At 33.9% G+C, this 24984-nt stretch overlaps 1 protein-coding gene across 1 annotated transcript; it reads right to left on the reverse strand.

The window, feature by feature from the left end:
* Nucleotides 1-256: 256 nt before the first annotated feature.
* Nucleotides 257-8165, reverse strand: LOC106134654 (cytochrome b5-related protein). Its single transcript, XM_013334749.2, has 6 exons — nucleotides 7996-8165; nucleotides 6034-6249; nucleotides 3852-4261; nucleotides 3074-3262; nucleotides 1816-2040; nucleotides 257-719 (listed from the first exon to the last, which is right to left on the reverse strand). The coding sequence occupies exons 2-6, from the start codon at nucleotides 6244-6246 to the stop codon at nucleotides 434-436; spliced, it is 1323 nt and encodes a 440-aa protein (XP_013190203.2). The 5' UTR covers nucleotides 6247-6249; nucleotides 7996-8165; the 3' UTR covers nucleotides 257-433.
* Nucleotides 8166-24984: the final 16819 nt, after the last annotated feature.

The raw sequence follows: 24984 nt of genomic DNA on the forward strand, positions 1-24984 counted from the left end.
TGAATACAAAATATTGTATAAAATCAACAGGTATCTCAAAAGCGCCTGAAAGATTTTGTTTACTATTTTAACACTGCAGAATTATTGCTTGGATATGATTTCAGTATTTGGCCATTGACGATAACTGTTATTTTCGTTATAGATAGAGTAGTTTTTATGACCTGTGTTTTTTCCTAGATATAACTTTTTTTAAGCAGTTGACGCTTTGCGATATTTTATAATTTGAATTTACCAATAATAATAAAAACCACAGTTAATTTAAAAAAAAGTTTAAGTAAGTATAACATTTAATCACTTAATCTACGTCACTTTTACCTATTGACTCTTATAATTTAAATTAATCATCTTTTTGTTTATTAGTTACATCAAAAATATAATACTTCTTCCCTGTTTAATTATCACATATCTTTACTGCCCATTATCCCAAATTTTATTACTTATTTTTCCTAAAATCATTCGGTTGCGTTCTAGCTAGTTGTTTACTCTTTCTCACAATGGCGTTATAAAACGTGGTAGTGCGCAATTGCATGTCAAATTTTTCGCAATGCTCCAATAAAATTGGGTAAAGATATTTGAGGTCCGCATGATCTAGTGTTGGGAAAAGGTGATGGAGAGCGTGATCGCCGAATCGAGTGATCGATTTGAAGTGATTGCCTGCGTAATCGATTCTTTCCACGATCGTGTCCATCTGGTGAATGCCCCAGTCGAGTGTTTCGTCCCTGTAAGAATATAAGCAGTGTTTTATTTTTTACCTGTTGACTGGTAATTATGCTATAGATTTGTATTTTGTATAATAAAGTTTAAATAACTTATATGCAGCTCTCTCTCCTATATTTGCATGTTCCCTCCACAGATGTGTTTCTGGACCCTGGGTCCGTCCTCCGGCGTTTCGATCTTCACTTGGTCCGGTTTTCGACGTTCTCAGTTTTCGGTCCTTGAATCGCATATTATGTTTTGTGTAAATGTTCACTTCGTAATATTCAGGTTTTGCTTCTGCCTCATACACTTACATTCTTGATGTGATACTTAAATGCCTATTTAAAGAAGGAACTTATTTTAAGAAACCACATTTAACGACTTTCTTGATGAAATTACTAGGATAGACAAACTTCATGTTAAGATAATGTAATTAGTTACAACTTCACACGCCCATATACATTTTACTCACATGTCGTTTAAACTTGCTAATAAGCATTTTACGACATCTGGGAGTACTCTGTGCATTATCAACTTTTAAACAAACATTCGTACCAAAGTTTTAATTTAATTTATACACAGGCATGGAGTTAAACAGAATGATAAGCACCTTTCCTTGTACTCCTCAAGTCTCAGGTAGTTAAAACTATCAAGCTGAATAAATATGTGGAACAAACTTGTGCATTAAACTTTTACTATTTGGAGTCTGAAAACTTTGTGCGAAATATAGTTTTTAGCGTTATCTGGAAAGTTTTGAATCTTCAATGCTCGGCTTCAATGACATTTTTGGCTTACACTCTGCGAAATTGTCGGATACGCGGAGGACAGTAAAACATGGATTTTTAAGTTGCACTTTTCTTTTTACTATATTTAGTTTCGGCAAGGGTACAACGTTTTTGTTTATATTTAATGCAATGCTGCCATTTCCTGAGCCATATGATGAAAACCTTTCATTCGAATTTCTTGTTAGATTAAGGTAATTAACCTCTGTCCAGCTTTTCAATTATTTCTCATAACTGAATGGTTTCAGTTGGGTTTTAAGTGCAGCTAAGTTTAGAGCCCTAGTGTCAGTTGCTTCATCTTTCAGTTTGCATAGTCAAAACTCTTCATAACACGTACCTGGGAATATCTCCGTCGAAGAAATTAGTGTGGTCATGGTGACCTGCAGTCAGGCCATAGAAGACGAAGAAGAAACTAGAACCCATTATTGTAGCAATCCATACGGCCACCACCCATGGTAGGGACACATCGCTGAAGTACCACATCCAAACGGGTACAGTTAGGGGTAAAAGGTGAGACCAATTTAAGCTCTTCCCTTCAAATTTCAGGAGCGAGACTGTGAAACTGAAAGTAATAAAATATGTTGAATATAAAAGATGACACACTGTCAAGCGAAGCGTTAAAATTGAACCCAGTTGAAAGGTTGAAATATTTGTTATGTATGAAGAAAAACATAATTATGTTTTATGATTGAGATCTTGACTCGTTAATGACGGATAATCAAATGCTCAATTGGAAATGTATCAAAAAAAAATTATAGAGCAATATTTAAGAGAAAATTATACAAAAAGAATAATATTCCTAATTTAAACTTTTTTGAGTAAGGAGATAAAAAAATGCTAAATAAGATAAACGAAATGCTTATCAAACCATATCTAACAAAAAATAAATATAAAGATTTTGTTATAAACTCTGCAGTGACTGACGAAGTTATTTAAATGTCAGATAAATTGCAAACTGCAGATTTTTTCAGAAAATATTTATTTTGCCTACTCACAGAACCTAGTAACTTACATTTTGTCTACATGCGTAACATTGTTTAACGTGTTCTACGGAGCGTGAACTAGTTGCCAGCAATCTCCAGTAAAACGCAATTCATCCAAACTAAAACCCGCTTACGTGTCTGTATTCCTTGGCACGATCAAACTGATTAAGTACCTATTTACGAGTAGCTTACAATCAAGTTTCTAGTAACGATTCTATCTTCAGAAATTAAGTAATTAACACATGATTGATAACGATAACATTGATTTAGGTATTTTTATAAATTATCTCATAAAATCAGCTTTGAATTTGTCAAACTGTCTCACCGCTTTGACCAAAATGACTTTGGTGCTACCGATGGACTTAATATAAATGAAGATCGGTTAATTTAGTATTATTTGCTTTGTATTTCCCAAGGAAAATATGTGATATGAGGCAGGTAAACAATTTTTTTAATTCTGACAGGTCCACAACTTCAAAGCCCAATACCCAGAAATCTAATATTCAGCCCGCTTTTAGAAGAGAAAGAAAGACTAAACCTCTTGGAAGCTACGAGGGTATGTAAGTTGTTGATGGGAAAAACGTCAATGAAATAAATAACATAGTTACTTACTCTTTTATCATAATAGTCAAAGACGCAAAAGCGTAGATGACTGGAAAGTAAAATGCTCCCAAACGGGCCCAAAATGGCTTATTTCTATACGGCATGAACTGAAGAAAAGGCTCGATCATGCTCAGTTCGATGTCTTGAAGAGTGTTCGTGTGCATATGATGGGACATAGCGTGAGAGATGCGCCAGTCTCTGAAAAAATTAAGGATAAAATAATTATACAAACGACTTATAGTAATAATGCTAAGCCAATTTTTACATTATGCAAGAAAAGAGTATGCACGTAGTCTTTCTTCTGCACTACTTTGTTATGGAAAAATGATGCTGCTGGCTGCGATTTTATCAAGAATAAAATAAATTACTTATACTCACAATTTGTGTATTTTTTATGAGTAATTACATTGGTATGTAGGTACGTGATTATTGAGCTGTTTGTATCTTTTGCCTGTTTATGAAAATCAGTGGAAAAATAATGACATTGTACTTTAATAATTTTCATACGGACTTGATAATTACGGTAGACATGTATATCGTATAGGTTTTTATTTTGGAGTCGAAGGTCAATAGTGAAATAATCAAATTGTCAAAATAAAATCAATTATCAGCATTATATTAACATTTAGTCGCGAGAAACATTGTTTTTACTAAATTGTTCACGGAGATTTCGTAATGTGTTAATGTCATCATTATTTTAAGAGTAAGGTCTTTAAGACGTTTTCCGGGATTTAGAGGCACAAAATTAAATATTTTTATATCACGTATATTAAAAAAAAATACTTACGAGTACGATAATCCACCTAAGTTAAATAGGTACATACGCCAACTATCTGTTCTATGAAAATAATTATGAGCACAAGTCATCAGACTGCTCAATGCTAAGCTATTTAAAACCGTTAAAGATGCACCCAAGATATAACTCTTGTTCCAAGCCCAACAACTCATAGGACTTAACACAGCACAAGCCAATAATAACAAATCAGTTACAAAATCACTTTTTCTCCTAAGATCCTTTGGCATATCCTTCATTTTCTGCATAACTTTTAATTTGAGAGTCTTATAAAACCCGTGCTCTTCAAAAGTAAAAGGGGAATTTCTTGGTGCTTTCGCCTTCTTTACGAAGTAATTAGGCAGTATTTCCTCGGCTATTCCTTTCAAATGGTGAGTTTCAAACTGCTCTGTGATATCGGTACCCTGAAAAGAATATTGTACGAATAATTATTTTTTAAATTAAAGTTTAACTTGGCAGAGTCGCCGGGATACAGCTTAAAGCAAACTACTTATGAGATGGGAAATTTAATTAGAATTCACAATAAGAGTTAATGAATTTTGAGTTAAGTTTATAATGAATTCAATAAAGTACTTGAGCGTAGCATAATACTTTGTAGTGTAAGAAAAAAAAACTATTCTCTCTCACGAGTTCACATTCAATTCTGCTCAGTCCCTTGGCATTTGATACCCTAAGTCTAATTAGTTTTTTTTTTTAAACGAGGCTTACGTTTTGTCACCAGCTTCTTTCCTATAAAAATCACTCTTTCGAAATACTTGAAGTTTAAAGTTCACATTTTAGTACACACACTCGTACACTCCAAACTCATAAAAATCAGTATGGTATATTAAGATAATACTGTTCCGATTTCTATGGTCAAGCTTAAATTTCAAATAAGAATGACTGACAATACTTCCTGTATTGTCAGTCATTGTAATTTGAAATTCAAGGCAGTCAAAATGGACTTCTTAATGTACCTTGAACTTACATATTCACCTCGTTCACCTTGCTTAGGCGACCGAGGTGTACAATTCAATGATTTTATTCAGTGCATTACAAAAGAGAATAATAAGGATATGCATTTTATATCATATTTTTATGAAATATTCTTTAAGTAATTAAGCGAAATAAATTTAATACTTGTATAATTCATGCCATGTTTTTGTGCCGTGTGGTTATTGGCACTTTAGTGGAAGAAGACCTCTCCATAGATGTTGTAAGGACTAAGGAAATGGGTACCTACATACATCAAATGCAACCTTTAACATCATCCAATATGGGTTAGGTTCCCCTATAAAGGTCACGCAAAAAAGGTTGCGGAGGACAGACGGCAGTGGCTTTGTGTCTGACTCAAACAATCAAAAATCATGGTCAAAATGCACCCCAGGGTTCTCTCTAGAGAGGTCAGAATTTAACAAACATTAACGCCAGGAAGAAGAAGATGAGTTGCATCATTTATTATTACATGAATATTCTAATTGAAGGATTGACTTCAACAGAATATCATTATGTACGTAACAATGTAAAAATAATAACAGTTTTTGTATTGTCTACATTGTAGGTAATTTTTTTATTGACTTGTATGATTAAAATCTAGATTCAAATAAAGATATTGCTACACAATTGCAATTGATGCGTTTTTATAGTTATTTTATTTAGGTCAGTTTGTCCACAATTGAAGAAGTTTCAAACAAAATTGATTGTTTTCAAAAGAATATGTTTTATTGCGTAGCCTTATTTTGGGTACTCATAATTTTATTAAGTAAAATAATAAGCCTTTTACATACATACATATAAATGGTCACGTCTATATCCCTTGCGGGGTAGACAGTCTTGAAAATACAGAATGACCACGTTCAGCTATTTGGCTTTATAATAGAATTGAGATTCAAATTGCTAGCCCATCGCCTAAAGAAGAATCCCAAGTTTGTAAGCCTACCCCTAAGTCGCCTTTTACGATATTCATGGGAAAGAGATGGAGTGGTCCTATTCTCTTTTGTATTGGTGCCGGGAACCACACGGCACTTAAAAATAAGCCTTATATAACTTGAAAGAAGGAATAATAACACACTCTTGAACCTTCTACATTTTTCTGTGGGACAAATTGATTCCAAAACCCTAAAAATGCTTGTGTTTATCATATCTATAAGTTTTCTATGTTAATAAATTTGTTGATTAAAACCTAAATAATAATTACCTTAGTAAAAAGTATCCACTGAGACCCACCCGGGTGGCTAGCGATAAAGTTCGTGAGATCATACAAATTGTCATGTATCCTCCATAGACCTTCGGCGCCATCTTGAATTCTTTTGCCCTTCAACCATTGCTGTGCCAATTTTGGTTCTTCGTTCCGGAGTAAAGGGTATGGCAACTGAGGAAAACTAGTTTGTGCCTCTGGGTTTGGAGACATGATCTGGAAATGCATCGTAAATATTTTTCAGTCAATCAATTTGGTGTTTATCCCAGTTGTGTTTAATGTAACTAAGTAAGTTAATGCTTGTTCACTAAGGGAGTACATTATAAATATAAAACAGTAGTACAATACAAAGGCTTATCCCTAAGTAGGATCTCTTCCAGCCAACCTACTTGTACTTAAAACTCATGCCAAGCGTGGACGAGAAAATTTATTTTGAAATGTGTTTGGTATTTTCTGTTATAACAATTAATAAAACAATATGACGTCTTCATATTTTCCTGTGAAGACGGAATCATCAGTTTCGAAAAGACTGCTTGGCGACGATTAGCTGGTTGGATTCATGAGATAATTGAGACTTAGATAGTAACAGGTTGCGAGCCCATTGCCTAAAATAATATTAGTTGTACCTACTAGTTTATAACCCATTTCCTTAATTGGCTTATACAATATATCTATGGTATGATATAGATGTTTTATTTCCTCTTGCAGCGAAGACAATACAACATTAGGTATATACTTAAAAACCTCTTTAAAACTTTGTTATGCCAAAGGTCTTGCTTTAATAAAATAATGATATAAAAAACGCTGGAAATCCAATGTCGTCATCGAAACGAACTCGATCGGCAAGTTTGGCGAGTTACTTTATGTTGTAAGTCATGGTTATGTTACAAAAGTATAAATTACTTTATCTCAAGGTCCTACGTTTCTTAAAAAGTATAACTGGCAGTCACAATGCTCAGTTAATGATATTTTTTTTTATTTTGACATAAATAAGTTCATAAAATCACCTCTTTTCCATAGAGGTAGGCAAAGACTTCATTGTTCAACATGTCATGATCCCTGCATACGTCCTTCTCTCTTATTTTTTAGTATTTAAGGTTTTAGATCAATGAGTTTCAAATGAAAAAGTCTCGGTGGTAGAACTGTTAAGGTGCCGCTTATAAAAACGTTATGCAGAAGCGGGAGATCCATGTTCAAACTTGATCTATCTAAGTCAGAATCATGGTTAAAGGTAAACCCTGGTCTCCTCTCCACTGAGGTAAGAATGTTAACGGAACTATCGCCAAAAAGATATTAAGAGGTTTCAAATGAAATCAAAACCTAACACATCGTATTTGCGTGTTGACTGGTTTTGATTCAAAAACAAAACAAGAATGTCACGGTCAATGCCCTCACCGATATTAAAAACATCATTTTCGTTTAGAGGCTATGTTTAAAAATTTGAAACATATTTTTCGTGTAGAAATACCTATACGGGATTGAGATTATTTGATTTATATTGCTTTACCCTAAATCCACGGTAAGGAGAAATGATAACTACTCGTTCGCTTTGACGATACGATGATTAGATATCGATTTACTTAATCACTATAATTTGTAACTGCTCATAATATGCAAATGGCCAGAAGTAACAATATTTATTAACAAGAAAAGGTATTATTTTATTAAGGTTCTTGTTCTATCAGATGCTGTTTAATTTGTAAACAAATTGCTTTGTGGGTTTTTTGAAAGAGGAAAACTCTAAAACCTTCCATGGTTGTCTTACAAGATGACATGCGAGAAAATAGATATGTATACTTGTAGAAATAAACCCAAAACATGAAATTATTTTTTAGTGATGAAGTAACTGCTATTTAATAAATAAAAAATAAATAGTGTACTCCACTTAAGCCAATGCGAAAACAAATTAAAAAAACAATACGTAACATGTAAAAAATAAAAATCAATTTAAGTAGTACGTACCCAAAAATATCCTGTTATGTGTATGTGTAAATTAATCCCTGGCTTTTATATTTTACAGTTATTTTGGCAAAATATCATCGAAATAGCTGTATTTAAACTTGTTTTCATTACTTGGCACGTTATTTGTATTGCGCACGCCCATCGCACAACTTTAACTGATATCAACTGGTCATGAGCTACGCATTCTTTTGTGTAGCTGTGAACTTGATATTTATGGCAATTCGTACACTGCGCTCCAAAAAATGTTGTTTATTTACTTTTCAAGTAAGTAGAGCTGCATTTTTTATTTTTTAAGTTATTTGTTCCAGTATTAAGATAGGTAACGTTTAGTTGTTTATAGCACTCTTCATAATGATAAATTTTTATGTATAGACAGTTGCCATCATTGCCTACAGTTTCCTTTTTTATGTTGAAGTATTGAATAATTCTCAGTATGTCTTCCCATTTTCCGATCTTTTTTCATTTATTGTCCTATCTATCCATTTAGTTTGTCTATGTTTAATTCGTGTTTTTCACAACAATTACCTTCATATATTTTACGTCTGTATTCCATACGAGGTAGACAGAGCCAATAGTTTAGTAGTCAGAGAAAAGATTCGGAGACCATATTCAGCTCAATGGCTTTACGATGGAATTCAATCAAAACGATTTTTCACTTTATAAGTTAGTTAATACTCGTAGTTGTCGACGCTTTTTATCGCTCAGTGAACGAAGGGCCTTTTAACCTAATTAGATCATAATTACACAATAATTGGATTCAATATAAATGGCAGTCATTGCTGCAATGTTGAAGTTATATTGATAGTTTCAATTAATCCAGATTTTTAACTTTTATAAATGTAATGTAGGTATAACTCGATAAAATTAAACAATTTTTATCATTAATTTTTCAATCAGTCGTTAATAAATCTGTTCATATCGAATGTATTCTACCATTATTTACAAAAATTTTATTTAAAATTGTAATAGCGTTAAGTTAGAATCAACAGTTAATATTACCCAAAATAAAGTTCTGGCTGTCTAAAATTCAGTTCTCTAGAATTTTTTACAACGAAATTCTGAAAATCAAACTGTCCCGAAACGCTTTGAGAAACGAGTGCCCAGAAGCTGTTTTAAACCCACTTGTGTATACTACCATGGCCCCAAAATTATGTTTATTTCACAAAGTTAAGTGAAAGGTTGGGTTCGCCATTAAAAAGGGACCTTTTGACGAAGATTGAGTATATTGACGTAAATCCGGGCCACACTCGTTTGTTGTACAAGACGACGTAGTAATAAGTAAACACCGATGAATTTTTAGCAGGAAGAAAAAGGAAAACCCCTTTGGGTTTTTATGTTTGAGGCTTGCACGTGTAGAGGACATTGTATGAGATTGAATTGGTCTTTTTATTTTTAAAATTGTATGATAAAAGTATGAATTTTAATTTGAGCACTCTATAAATGCGTATTTTCGTGTTATGGACTTACTTTTTCTGCTGAAGAAATTTTCTAACGTCCATCTTTGCCTTAATTAGTAATACGTTATATAAGAAGGCAAAAACCTGTTTAATTATTACCTCTTCGATTAAACTTTAGCAAAATTCTTGTTTTCTGCAATGCGTTACTGCAGTAATTAATTAATTTTCTCAAAAAGATAAAAAAAATATCGTTTATATAAACTCCTTCTTTAAAAACTGGAGATAAAAGTTCAATAATAAGTTTGACCTATATTAAAAACAAAAATAACAATGAAGTTACAGGAGTATAATATCATGTTCATGCGAAACCACCTTATCAATCAAATCAAGACTCCCGTGATTTCCCGGTAATCCAGAGGGTTCGGGAGAAATCGACGAAGTTTATTTGAGTGAAGTGCTCGGGGTAAATTAGCTGTCAATAAGGTACTTTTCTATAAATTGGGGTACTTTTTGATTTGAGATGGGAATAGGATGGGTTACTTTATATTCTACTAGGTACACTTGCAGAAAACCTTGAGGTTTTAGTTTGTATGAAGAGGGAATCATGATTAATACAACATACAGTTTATAGTATATATTTTTAATTGATTTTTTTTATAACTTATTTGTTTTCTTTCCTGATGGTATGGCCATATAAGGCGCTGTGGGGACCATGGTGTCAGTCGCCATGAACTTACCCGAAGCTAAAGAGGACGAAACTGCCCGCCACTGATCTGGTCAAGCATCGACAGAGACCTCAACAAAGCCCACTTCCCGATGTGACAACCCAGGACAGATTGACCTGGCGCAAAGAAGTGAAGAGAAGAGACCCTTAATAAGGGATAAAGAAGAAGATAATATTTTAATGTCCTTTCGTATTTTGTATAAAAAGTTTAGATAATTACCTATCGTATTACGATATGCGTAAAAGATTTAGGAAAGTTTATATATTCCTGTTACACAAAGGACACAAAGGAATTCCTGTTCAACAACAAAGAACCGATTACTTCTTATAAAGTTTGTTTTTCATTATTTTGATAATTTGTCAACAGAAATAATGCAAATATTCTGTCAGCACACTCGTATCAAGAACCAAAGATTTCTACGATCATCTCATAAATTGAATTTACTTACTGTTCGCAATAATATTGATTTGCGATGATTTTTCCAGAACGAGTCTACTCGATTCATTTTGGAGAATGTTTAGAACCCTTTGCCTTGTGAACTTCGTAAATGAAAGGAAACCGCACAATTGCCTCAAGTTTATCACAATTTTGATACTTGAAAATCCTTTCTTCGTTTGAGAAGTTTCGTTTGTCTTAGAAAACCTTTGTATTACTACTCCCTTTGGAGCTGAAATTAATTTATTAAAAAAATAATTGCATCCTTAATCAAAGTAAAATAAAGAAAAGAATAGAAAAAAGACAAAGATTTGTAATAAAATACTCACAAATTTTTAGGTACTAGTACTAGTTTTGTAAAAAAACAATATCATACGTTAATTTTAATTTAATTGTTTAATTAAAGAGACAAAGAGGAGGCCTAGAAACTCACACAAATTAGGCATTAAAAAAATATTATCGAAATCGGTTCATAATAACGCGTTTTAAACATACAGCTGAATTGATAAAATTCTCCTTTTATTAAATTATTTTCAATTTATACATACATAAAATCAGCCTCTTTCCCGGAAGAGTAGACAGTGACTACATGTTTTCACTTGGCACGATTCTTGCTTTGAAATTACAGTTCATCGAAGAAAATGCTCTGGGTACCAATGAGACTACACCAGGCTAAGGTTTGATCTCCGAAACATTGAATTGCGGAAATTTCTGGATGTTCAAACTGGAGGAATCGCTTTGTTTCACCGTATCCAGGATACTTCACAATGCTATTGACCTTCTAAATCGTGAAGATATAACAATATGTACAATTTTGAATTATTGCTTGTAGATTATAGTATTTACTTTTTTCTAGTAACCTAGTCATAGATTCCTTGTTCTAAACTAGCTAGTTCCGTCACCGCACATATTATTCCAGATGATTTAAATCCGTGTACCGAATTGTCATCAAAATCCGCTCAGAAGATTTTGTGTGTGAATGCTATGGAAAAAAAACGAAACATGATGTTGCGTTTTTTTTCCATAGCCATTGCATGTACGTACATTATATAGGTAATTATATTATTTGCACCAAGCAAATAATCTCATGATCATAAAAAATATGGATTTTAAAACCTACCCAACTCTGTTCAAACAAAAAATAGGTACGTACCTTACGCTACCGCGTAATTTGCATATGTCAATGCCAATATCTTCTATTGTAGTTATGTCATATTTTTTTTGTAGATAGGTAGGTACATCCATTACGAAGTAAAGGTTAATTGATTGCGAGGAGCGTTTGAATGTAAACAAATTATCTGAGATTATTAGGTATAATCACTACTAGCTTTTGCTCGCGACTTTGTTTGTAAAATGCAATCTGTGACAACATAAATACAATGTTGAGCAGTTACTGTATTGCCCCCTCAGAAGGGTATTCAGTTGGACATCATGACACATCTGAGAAAATCACATTCAAATCATTAGATTTTCACATAATGTGAATACAAATATACAGACTGACTGACGAAAATCTTTGTTACACATTATTGACAGATTGGAAAAAAGTCTCATTATTATACTTATTTTAAATATAGAAACATGCTAACAAGCCTATATACGTTAGAAGAAAAAATAAGTTATTATGAACAATATACTAACTTTGTTTTTTGTGGTGACAACTCCAATTGAGTAGCTATGTAGGCAACATTAAACTTTATTCTTTTTAGACAACTGCTCCAAAATTGGGGTCTTTTTGTGCTATTGGCGTAGATTCTTTAGCCAGGAGATTGCTCGTGGTCCAGGCTTCCTTTTGTAATAATTCTTGCTTCCATTTTGTATTGGAGTACCTACATTAAGTTATACTTTATTTTTAATTACACGTGCAAAGATTCCTTTATAGAGCTTCTCTCTCATATTAACTTTGGCGATAATTAAAACATTGTAAAGCGCCACAAGTCCTTTTGATCCCAAATCGCATTGATTGCGTCCAATAAAATGGAAAACTGGGCACTTTCCACGAATTCCCACCTTATTTACAATGTTTACTGAATCCCTATTGCTACACAAAATAAAGAAAGTACAGAAAAACTTACACACAAATATGATACTTATGTGAAATATAAATAAAAAACACTTAGTGAGTTTTGACGAGTAGTAACTAAACTATGTTTAATTACGTACATACATATGTTGACGTCTATATCCCTTGCGGGGTAGTCATCGTATATGACAAACCTGACATTCTTTTTTGTTTAATATCATATAATATTGCAGATTTCAACTTCAGGTCTTAAGCAACTGTATAAAAAATAGTCATCTATTAACCTGTCATTAAGCTCATTTTAGTTTCAATTCAACCTATCATAAACTGAATCATAGAACGTCCAGTTGGATAGCTTGGCTGAGCGTGATAGCTCATTTCCAGACTTTGGCTTTATCTATTTTGAAAGTAACTTATGCGAAATATTAAATGCAGGCATGCATGTATTAACATTATAACGAATATTGTGTGAAGTCTTAGTTTTGTAACTTCGTTATTTTATGCTATGGGTATTGATGAAGGCGCACAACAATTGAGATTTACCACCTACCTTATTGAATTTGTTCTCTATTCCCTTCACTGAATGGCTACTATTTGACCTTTTTGTACCGAGACGCTGAATTTGATTAAAATTGTACATGTACCTCTGGTGACTTCTAATACCTTTTGTGTCGAACGTCCCAATGAAATCTAATTAATATGTAACAAAGATAAATAACTTAGATATTTTTTAATTGAATTTGATAAATCATTCCTTTTCTTTAACTTATTAAAACCCTTTACTCCAAGGAGTCTGCTATTATTTGTTCGATAAAAGTTTTTAACCTTTTGTATTACTGACATCGTTTGTTAACGCGATGTATTACTTATTACTATACTATTATTACTACTTATTTTAATGTTAATTTATTATTTATTTTATAATTTTATTTAAAATATTTTTTTTTTAAATTTAAAATATTAAGATGAACGTGTGCTTTCGGTCTTTTCGAGAGACTGTTGGCTCTGTTTACCTATAGACGTGACTATATGTAATCAGCCATTACGTACTTTATTTTCCATTTACATTTCTAAAAAAATAATTTGTATCACTTAGAACTTCAATGCTAGTCTGATTGCAAAGGGATCTACTGCCGATCATAAATGGGATGATAACTTGGGATTCTTCTTTAAGGCGCTGGGCTAGTAACCTGTCACTACCTGAATCTCAATTTTCCTTGTATACAGAGACAACAGAATCGACAAATTTAGCTTAGAGAAAATGTAAGTAGGTAATACGATTTAGAAAATGATTCATACGAACATCATTCCGTGACCATTCCTTTTCCGGTGAGGTGAGGAGAGATTACATCTTACAACTTGCCAAGTTGTTTAAAAATATTAATAAGAGTTCTTTGATTAGGTATCTCTTTAAAACATATATTCTTATTAGGGTCGTTTGTTCAATGTACAATTTGTTAGTTGTACTACTTGTACTGCCAATTCATTTGTAAGACCTCCCTGAAACATTGTTGTAACGATATTGATATTTATGTTACACCAAATTGTACCTTATTACGCAAATAGTGAAATACAAATTGCTCTGACACTGCGGGCAGAAGTACATATATTTCTATCAGTCTATTTTATTGTGGCTACAGCATTATAATGCCATTTGAGCCGCAATTGTTTCTGAGAGTAAGAGGAAAAGTACAATTTAGAATATTGCGCTACTAAGGGTTTTAACCATTTTGAAAAGATGTTTGGAAGAATGCATTTACGATGTGGGAATATAACGTGAGGAATCTTGCGCATTCAGGAAACTTAGTTAAGGTAAGGCGTTACTAATGCCTGGGTAGCGTAAGTCAGGGACTCCTATCCCTTTATGCTAAAACCTGACTTATCTTATCCAGGATTATAGTCAAGCGTACCCCGGGTTCTTCAGAGTGGTGAGGATGTAACGGGGACTATATTCAGGAGGAAGAACAAGAAGTATGTTTGGAAGAATGTTTTTACAATATTGGAAAATATCGTGATTAAACTTGCACATTCAGGCAACTTGATGTGTAACCATGATCCAATACAGATTTAGCATCCCCTGCGAAGGAAACCTCACGCACCCAATCCAGAATCACGGTCAAAAATCTTAATAGATCAAGGTAAAAGCTGCACCATGTTTATAGGTATTTCATAATAAAAGTATGCAACAGCGAAATATATTTCACTTAGCGCAATACTCGTAAATCTCCTGGAAGTTGTTTGGAATTAAGTGCACTTTTGTTGTTCCTCGGCTTCCGTAAATGAAACATGATGGAGTTTTGGCCTCATAAGAACGATGGGGCTAAGAAGTTACGAATTAAATGGAATTCTATTATATGTGTTCGCAATCTCGAAGTAATAATTATAACCAAGAAGTTTCGTAAGGAATTGTTTTTGATATAACATGTTCAGATGAGCCGCAATGTTCTGCTCGAATCAAAATCAACAGGCCTCTAAACGTCTAAATTTAAATTCCACGCAACTTCGACCGCGTAAACCAAAAACCCGTGGAGAAACGCTATCCGATATGAAACATACATGTGAAAAGTCCAACGTATTCCAGAAGTTCCTTAATTAAAAAGGTTGATGAAGCAAATGAAGTATCTAGGCAGATCTCGTGACTAGTGGAAAAATCTAGTCCCAAACTTCACTTCGGGGAAGGAAGCTTTGTCATAATTATGTACTTAGGTATCTACGTAGGTATAGCTTATAAAAATAACTCTGTTAACCTAGGACTTATACGCAACGAACTAAGCGTTAAACATTAACTATGTTGAGTCACAAAAACTCTCACGAAGTCCATTAATTTCGTAGTTCGGTGGCTGAAACAGTTTGTCACGACGTGCTAGATAACGCCTACTCATTTTATGAGAGCAATATCGCTCAGCGCTTGTATTAAATTTATTTTAACGTCTACTTTCTACGATTTTTTCTCAAACCTTTTCTCTTGTTATGGAGTTTCGTAGGTTTTTATTAAGAGTTAGAGTTGTTGAGAAGTTCAAATTTTTCATAATAACGAAGAAAAAAAAATCTCATAGCGCTCGATGTATACCTAAATTTGACAAATTTAATACGTACCTATACTTATAGTACTCACAACGTATTGAGCAGTCTTTTTTGCAGTTAGCACATAGATTAATATTTTTCTAGTTGCTAACTAATATTGTTTTAGACCTTCGGGACGGATGCGTGATTTTTTGTTAAATACATAAATATTGTGTAGACAATAAATAGGACATTATTATACGAAAGCATAATATTTTGCGGTACACATTACTTATTAAACACCCACAAAATTGTAATGAGCCGAATACCTGTACAACACTAAAGCAAAATGGCCAAAGTAAGCCACAGAGTCCATTAACAAGACACCCGAAAGCGGCTATTTTATAAACTTATTTGTAATAATCTACAATTCAAATTTTATGAAAACTTCCTCGCCCTTACCAAATTTACATTAGGTCTCGGGCATTTGGTTGGAGTCTCTGAATTTTCATACGTAAACAAGGAATAAAGTGGCGACTGAAATCGGTCCTGACAAATGTTAATTTCCGCCAGGTGAATCAGAGTTCGAGTAAAAACAACTGTTGGGAATCTGAATATTTGTCCGCACAGTGTTTTGTAGAGTTTTAAGAAGTTTTTACTGTCCGATCTTGACCGAACCCATATAAAAGAACGCAATGTATAGGTAATAACCTATCAAACAAAAAATTATTACCTACCAAAATTGTTTCGGATCATATTGGTCGAGTAATCGCTCTTGGGGGGCTCTACAATATCTTGCAACGTTGAAGTATTAAAGTGTACAATAGACATAAGATGACTTAGAACGCATTCCTGAAAAACAAATACAATTTAATATGCTATAATTCGCTTGACGATTATAAACGGGTAAATAGACAAATTCGTTGATTAAATTCATTAAAAATACAAATTCAGCGAGCTGTTATTTCAAAATTCCATCAGAAGCGGAGCTCCGGGCGACGGTTATCGAATTAATAAATACCAATTTTCCGGCAGTATTTTTAATTAACCCTTGGCAAAACAAACATTTAATATCGAATCTAAAACGGATTATTATCGCAGTACCGATAACCCGACTCTAATGGACAGTGGCTCGTAAAATACTTATTGTTGAGGATTTTACGGCGACCACTGATGGTACCATTTTTATATTTCATTCTTCGCTCCACGGGACACGTTAATTGAACTTTAGCTGGCCAAGATGTTGGGAATTATTATGGTTCGTCTGAAAGTAAGAAATAATCTAACATAGTATCTTTTCCTTTTATTTTTGGAACATTTTCTATTATCGCGTTTTTATCCGCCAATTCTCGATAATTACTCACTTTGTCGTATTAATATATGAAAAATCTACAAAACTACCACAACGCCTGACATACCTTGAACAAGAAAGATGACTGTCTCCTTAAACATTTAGCACACCTAAGGAAGGATTTAGGAATGTTCGCGGAGGCAAATCCTCCCAAAGCTAGCGTCATAATAAGGGTTCAAAATGGAGGCCAAACAGAAATCAGTCAACCCCCCGGGGTACAATCGGCAGTCATCTTGTCCCGCAAGGTCGACATAACATACGTGACTGATCCTGAATTGCGTCTCGACGTCGGTCGTCGTAATCTGTTCGGTCGGCGGTGTTAATTGGAAACTAATCTCGGGGGACACAAGTTCGAATCAGGATCAATAACCCTAACACGAAGCGGTGGGACATTATGATAGGTAAATTGTCAAATTAGTTGACTAAACAAAAGGAGGATAGATATATGGACAAAATGGCGTAAAATAACGTATTTTGGTCAATTAGGGGACATCTTGCCGAAAGGTCAAGTCAAGGGTATTTTAAACATATGAGGTTATATGAAACGTTAAGACTGTGGATGAAGCAAAAGAAGTATGTAAGTGATTTTTTTGTACCTATGCGTGTATGTATAGACAAAATGTATTTTCACCTCTACTTTGATCGAAATAATTTAAGGTATATGTAGGCTGTATTCTCATAGGAAGGCACTTTACAATTAATTACTTCGAAAACCATCATGGCGCCGATCCGTCGTTAATTGAGAGCATGTGAAGTGCCCTTTTTGCGATGAAACCTCTGGTTTTACACCGAACCCTGCTGCTACTTTGATAGACTTTAATTTTGTGATGGGAACACACAAATCATCAAGTGTGCCATAAAAAAACTGACTTGGTTGTGATTATATGATAGTCTAAATTGTTGCTCTATATCTTTCCTATCTTAAGTGACATAGGTTTAATTTGTGAAGCAAGTGGAAATACAGGATCCATATCTCTAGAATTTATGTATATACATATAAACTACATTTTAAATTTCAGGTCGTCGTTGTATTATTTTTCCGTTTATTTTATGGTATGCCGTGTGGTTCCCGTTCACCATTACAAAAAGAATAGGACCACTCCATCTCTATCCCACGGATGTCGTAAAAGGCGACTAAGGGATAGGCTTATAAACTTGGGATTCCTCTTTAAGGCGATGGGCTAGCAACCTGTCACTATTTGAATCTCAATTCTATCATTAAGCCAAACAGCTGAGCGTGGCTTATCGTGGCGACTGGTGGATTTGTCTACCCCGCTAGGGATATAGACGTGATCATATGTATGTATGTATGTATGTATTTTATGGTTTCCTTTAATCAAATTAAAATTTCATGATGAACAATTTCATACGACGTAGGTTTGCTTTCATTTCGAAAGGCCACACTTTAGCCACACACTCAGTCTTAGTCTCAGTAATAAAACTGAAATATTCGTTTAATAATAAGGGGAAGCTAAAAATCCCCTATCTCGCAGTATAATTTAAATTTAATATTCGTCTCAAACAAACGGAATAATAAAAAGTACGCCAACATGTTTTATTTCCCTTCTGTTTCCACCGAGAATTTTATTAGAAAAGTCTGAAAAAGCAACATCACATAGCAATTGAAAAACACGTTTATGCACAGTGTTGTTTTAAACTGAAGACGAGCTGTACAGAAAAAACTTCGAATACATTGCATTAAATAGCTAGAACTGACATCACATTAAACCATGCTGCTAAGCGTGGTGTTTCAGTCTTTGCTGTTGTTCTTACCCGTAAGGGATGTAGACGTCATTATATGTATGACGTCACATTCTATAGTTGCTTGTGGTAATGAAGATAAATTATTATTAATAGAAATAAAAGAGTAGGTTCTTTAGTCTCTCTGTCTGTATCTGTAATGTTTTCACGTCTAAACTGCTAAATCGACTAATATAAAATTTGGAATGAAAGCGGTTGTTCTGAGGTCTAACATGGGTATAATTTATGGTGGACAAAGTTGCAGGAACTAAAGTTTTCTTTCTTATTTCCTTTACTACTTACATGTCACATAGACAAAAGTAACAATTGAAAAGTACTTTTATTGTACTTAGGTCTTTCCTTTTAGGCGAATCGGGTTACTCTTGACTTTGTCTTCCTCATAAGGGGCAGAAAGTTATATGGTCCTAATTTTTAAATCTGAGGATATCTTATTGTTCGCTCTACGTAGATAACATCAATACCTCAATGTTCAGAAAGCGATTTTTTTGCAGTATCATCTCAAACACGAAAATTGAAAACCACAAAAGTCATAAGATGAGTTTAGGCCAAAACTAAGTAAAAAAATACAAGACTGAGCGCCATAATAAAAATCAGTACTAATTTACAAGAACGCATCTCAATTTTGTTTCCTCAACATTGTAAATCACAGTATGTTTTGACAAAATGAATGAGAGAATATCTTTCTCATTCCTTGTGGTTTAAGCTTCAATTACAAAATACCGTGTATCTTGAATAGAAAATGTATCGTGAGTTAGGGGTTAAGTCTTAGAGGTTAAGCCTAATCTGTCAACATGGATCAGGTAAGTAAGCCGTGTTTATAACGCTCAATTACAATGATTTTAAGTACAAAAGTAATGAGTTGTTAATAGAAGTTAAAGGCAGATAATTAATCAAAGATTTCCTTGTTGATGTTATGCCAAATATTAAAAAAAAATCGATAACATATTTTTAACGACTAAATTGCAAAATTGTATCTTTTCGAAATATTACAATTATAAGTTTTAAGTGATGAAAAAATCATAAATAAGATATTACTTAATATCAAGAAACGAAAAGTATAGAAAAATGATTTTTACTCTTTTTCTTTGAAATTAAATGTACCATTTAACTCAAGTGTGTGTCTTAACGCTGTCTTTATTTTTCGTCAGGCTAAGGGGTGGGGAATAAAAATTCGGAATAACAAACAGGTGTTTAGTCGTTTAGGGGTTCCCGGTGGATAACTTCTCCTTTCCCCACTTTTATTAGCCGCCTTGAACCCGTTTAAGACTCTCTACAGTAACGTATTCCGATGGTAGGCATCGTAAAATGGTGAAATAGGGAAAAATTGAAACTTGAAGAAAAATTTTGGTTACGATTCTAGACTTTATTGTTTCATGTTTCCCACGGCGGATTTCACATGAGAGTCCAAACTGTACAGTTTTGTCTAAATCCATTTAGTAATTTATTTAAACTTTGGTACAAACAATGTTCGCAATGGGCGAACTTGATGCTGTACGTTAAATAGTAATTAATATACATATAGATGTATTTGAATGTCTATTTCATATTTATGATATTCGTCTGCAAATACGATTGTTACAAATAAGATCTAAATGCTTATTAAGGATCAGTTGTTCTTACTAGAAATTGCCAAGAGGCAATTTATTTTTCTTACTTCCATTTCTCTCTTTTTCCATTCTCATTGCCAAGAAAAATAAGAAAATAAGTAACAAGTCTCTATTGATAACAGAAAGAAAATCCTTTTTATGTAAGTTAATATTATGTAATTTGTAAGGAATGGCTATTCAGAAGGGCCGAAAAAAAAAATCTTGCACAAAGCGTCAAAGCCAAAGCGCCTTAGTTAAAATTACAAAATTAATCCGTCATTGAATTTAGAATAATTTGTGTGATCACATTGTGTAAAGAGATGATATCCTCAACAGTTATCACTACCGCATTATATTAAAGACACATTGCACTGCACATAAAACGATTGGGTGATAATAAAAACTTTCGCCTATAAAATAATAAAAGACTATGGAAATGGAAGATAAGGGTGAATGTGACGTCGCGACTGAGATTTACGAGTAATTGTGGATTTGTCAACTACAATTGCGAAGAAAAGTGCTTGCTTGCTACAAGACATCCTACAGGCATTATGTAAAAGGCTTCAATGGATGTGTAAATTAGTAAAATACACATTGAAAGCTGGCTTGAAACTTGGAGCTCTTTATATCACATCTCTGTAAAAACAATCCACATCTGATAAGTTACGTGATAACACTCGTACGCAATAGGAATTTCATGGCCAATTAATTTTATGTGGTCGTATTTACGCTACGTAAAATAGTCGATGAATATACCGGATTTCCCGGGGAACGCGACAGATTTCCGGGAATAAACGAGTGTCGGAACCAGATTGCAAAAGTGAAATATCTAATTTATCAACCGTAAGTTTTAGTCTACGGAACTTAATTATGAAATGATAATAATGAATAATTTATTCTGAAATAGTCATACTGGACTCATTCTGAATAGTAAGGAGGTATTTTTTTTTATAGTGATTACGCACATACAATATAAGTATTACATCTTAATCTCTTGGAGCAGTTAGTCATACGATTCAAAGGTTTGTTGGCTTAATCAAAGGAGTAAGAATGTGATACATAGTTTGCTACCCTATCGCCTAATATTAGAAAATACATTTTAATGCAAATGTTCTGTATCATTTTGTTAATCACAATGTTAACCTGATTTTTTTTTCACAAATATTAATTTTTCTATTCTAGTTAATTGAAAAATTCCGACGTGTGTCGACGCGGAATTTCCCTTACCCGAAGATTCCCCAAGCGTTTTTGGGAACCTCGAAAAATGTAATAATATCACTTTCGGAGAACACATATTACATTTTCCATCAAAAACATTTTCAAGACACGAACTCATATAATACTTATGAATTAATCTCATAAGACGTCTTGAGGTTTCTGGTGTGAGTTATCTCGTATAATGATGAATCAAAAATCCAATGAATGAAAGCGAACAGCGAGCAAGACGTATAACATACACAAATATCACGTATGTATGCCTCACAGGGAAATACAGAGATAGTGGCGTATGATAGAAAAAAAGCCTGTGTTAAGCCTATTATTTTAAATAGTATAAGGAACGCAAAAGTTTGAATTCAGTAAAAAAATAACTCGTAAATGCCGGTATCACGTAAAGTTCCCATTTAGCAAAAGATTGTTTTTAATGTCACTAAATATTAATTATTCATGGACGCTGTATTTTGATAAGTTTGTGTGTGTGGCGAAAAAATTCGCGCAATTTAACACAAAAATCGGAGTGCCTTCAATTGAGGCAACCGCACCCTAAAATTATTTTATACTGGTGGGCAGCCCAGTATATTCCGGCCAAGATAATAATATATGCTCATCAAATCTCATATAAGAAGAAGCCTGTCCCATATCATATAACAGACTAGCAAAACCGATAATACAACAATTTATGACTCCATATTTTACCAAGTCTGCCCCGTCGGGAGCCGTATGACAATCACTGTATTGTACACGTTGGTATGAGATATGACACAGCTGTGAAACAATTTAAGCGGTGGTACAGACTAAAGCTATATGTTTTTTAACATACCCCATACATATATGAAAATACTTAAAAGCCATTTAATGAGCTTTAATTTTATTAAGTAGGTGTATTCTCTAAGGTCATTTCTGTATTTTAACTGATATAATACGCTAAAAGAAAAATTAATCGTTTCACTAATTAAATCAAGTAAATCTTCTTTTTGGAAACGTCAAGAATTTTAATATGAACGAAATGTAGACGAGATGAATAAATTCTTTGCAGCAAAGAGGGAATTTCGTCTGATGAGTAATATCTAAGATAATTACGGGTGTAATTTGATGTTTGAGTCCTGACGAGCCGTAACTAATGTGGTTCTTAGAATTTTTTTATAGATACATCACGTAGCTCACCCTAAGCGGTGGGCAGAGACTAGTCATGATCCATGCTTTTTTCTTTTTCTTGTTCCGCAATTATGATATTAATTGTTACCTTACTTACCTTACTTTCCAGTTATCTAGGAGAGCCCACGACTCACGTGGTCGTAGACAGATCACAATTTCTTCGCAGAGATAATGCAAAGGTTCCCGAAGGTAATCTTAGCAACAAATAAGAATAACTGCAGATCTACGGTATATAAAGTTATATAATAATTTATACGACTTTAACAAACACCAGCAAGATGAGTTTTAATCAGACAGTAATATACAGTACAAATATTATCAATATAAAAACATAGGTATTGTAGTAATGATAGAATTATAAAAATATTACGTGTTGGCCTCGAGTTCGGTCTGAAAATAAATCGCAGCAAGACGAACATGATGGTTGTGGATCGCGCTAACAGTAATTCGCCAGAAGTAACTAGAATCGCGAACTGTGACGTGGTCCAATCGTACACTTACCTTGGCGCTCTGATTTCGAATAACGGTGGATGTATCGACGAGATAAAGCGACGAATGGCAATCACAAGATCGGCAATGGACAGAATGAGAAAAGTATGGAGGAATCGTAGCATCACTAAGACCACAAAGACCAGACTGGTGCGCACGCTTATTTTCCCCATATTTTTGTATGCTGCTGAAACGTGGACATTGCGAGAAGTGGAAAGAAAAAAGATAGACGCCCTAGAGATGTGGTGCTGGAGGAGAATGCTTGGTGTGTCTTGGACAGAGTTCCGCACTAACGTCTCGATACTCCAAGAGCTCGGTATTAAGCAGCGACTATTTCCCTTAGTACAATCTCGCATTTTGTTATTCTTTGGACACGTTACAAGGAGAGGCAACCGATCCATAGAACGGCTTGTTGTCCAGGGTAAAGTGGAAGGCTCTCGACCGCGCGGGAGGTCACCCATGCGATGGACCGACCAAATAAAGTCTGTGATTGGCGGTTCACTTAACGAGTGCAGCAGGATGACTTCCAGCAGGGAGAAATGGCGGGACATCGTAAGGCGCACATTGGCGCCCGCCTCCAATACTACATGATGACCACGACCACTCTGTCAAGAGTGACACGACTAAGAAGAAGATAAAAATATTAAGGGCACCAAAAGATTAACTTAGCCAATTGGTATAATTTGCATCAATTGGTGTCCAGTCCACTTCACCAAATTTCAACCAAGTGTCTATGGGACTCTACAGTTTCAAATGAAGTGGTTGATTTATAACGAAGCGAACCCTCTTCAATGTTGGGACAAGGGCGATCTATAAGAATAACTAAACCACTGATATGCATAGTTACTAGACAACGCACATAGATTTTTAAAAGAGGGTTTTTTTAAAGTAAGACTGGCACAGAAACATACCACATAAGTCAATAGTCACAAGAATCACATGCGTTTATGACTTTCTTCCGTCAAAGACTTTCTATAGCAATTTTAGGTTCTATAGCAATTGATCCTCATCGTAATATTTGTTTGACGTGCCTATATAATAAACATAATATGTCTCGTCTTAGGTTATCTCTACCCCGAAATATGAAGCGATTTAGATAGTTATATCTTTTGAATTGAAAACATTGCTTCGAAACAGTTTCAAAATTATTAGAGTGAGAGAGCAATCAAATTACATAAAGCTGTTACCTAACTAGATGTGATCTATGAACTAAACATTTCGCTCCAGACTCTGGGCAGTCAAATGGAAAGCTTTTTAGAGAGCCGCTGACCCGAATGGCCGAAGAGAGCCAAGTTTTATTACAGTTTCAAATGAGTTTGAAACCACACTTCTGGCACCTTGTCTGCCCTTATTAGGATTTAAGTTGTCAACGTATTTACAAGACAGTGCTTTTTTTTAACTTTTATATATTTTTAAATTTTCTATAAGGATTGAGTAATACGGAATACTTAAAATTCGTTAAGCGTGAAGATCATTTTCTTATTTTATTAATAATGTATAGGTAACTTGGACTGCGATTGATATATGTCAAGTTTTGATACCCGAACCAAACTACTACTGAAATTTAGTTATCGTAAACCAATTATGACTGAAGTCATTTTAAATTTTCTAAAATTCTCTTCGTAAAAGACACTCGTCGATAAATTGGAATAAGGTAACTACCTAACACATCTCTTCATATTGAAATATTTATTTGTCTGCCTTCGTATTCAAATGCTTGCGTCGCTTTTCAAGCCGTCTGAATCTCAAACATTGACAAAAATGTTTCCAAGTATTTCCCCTTTAAGTTTATTCAGGTATTCAAATTGGTTATCAAATAAAACCTTTTGATATAGTCCCGAGGAAT

The sequence above is a fragment of the Amyelois transitella genome, chromosome 9 (assembly GCF_032362555.1).
Source record: "Amyelois transitella isolate CPQ chromosome 9, ilAmyTran1.1, whole genome shotgun sequence".
Classification (NCBI taxonomy): domain Eukaryota; kingdom Metazoa; phylum Arthropoda; class Insecta; order Lepidoptera; family Pyralidae; genus Amyelois; species Amyelois transitella.

What these genes read in the sequence shown, in the direction of transcription:
- LOC106134654 (XM_013334749.2), bottom strand. Translation starts at nt 6,246, where the DNA reads ATGTCTCCAAACCCAGAGGCACAAACTAGTTTTCCTCAGTTGCCATAC. An exon ending in AGTGGATACTTTTTACTAAG is followed by an intron (nt 4,262 to 6,033) that starts GTAATTATTATT and finishes TATTCTTTTCAG; the next exon opens with GGTACCGATATCACAGAGCA. An exon ending in TTCGACGGAGATATTCCCAG is followed by an intron (nt 720 to 1,815) that starts GTACGTGTTATG and finishes ATATTCTTACAG; the next exon opens with GGACGAAACACTCGACTGGG.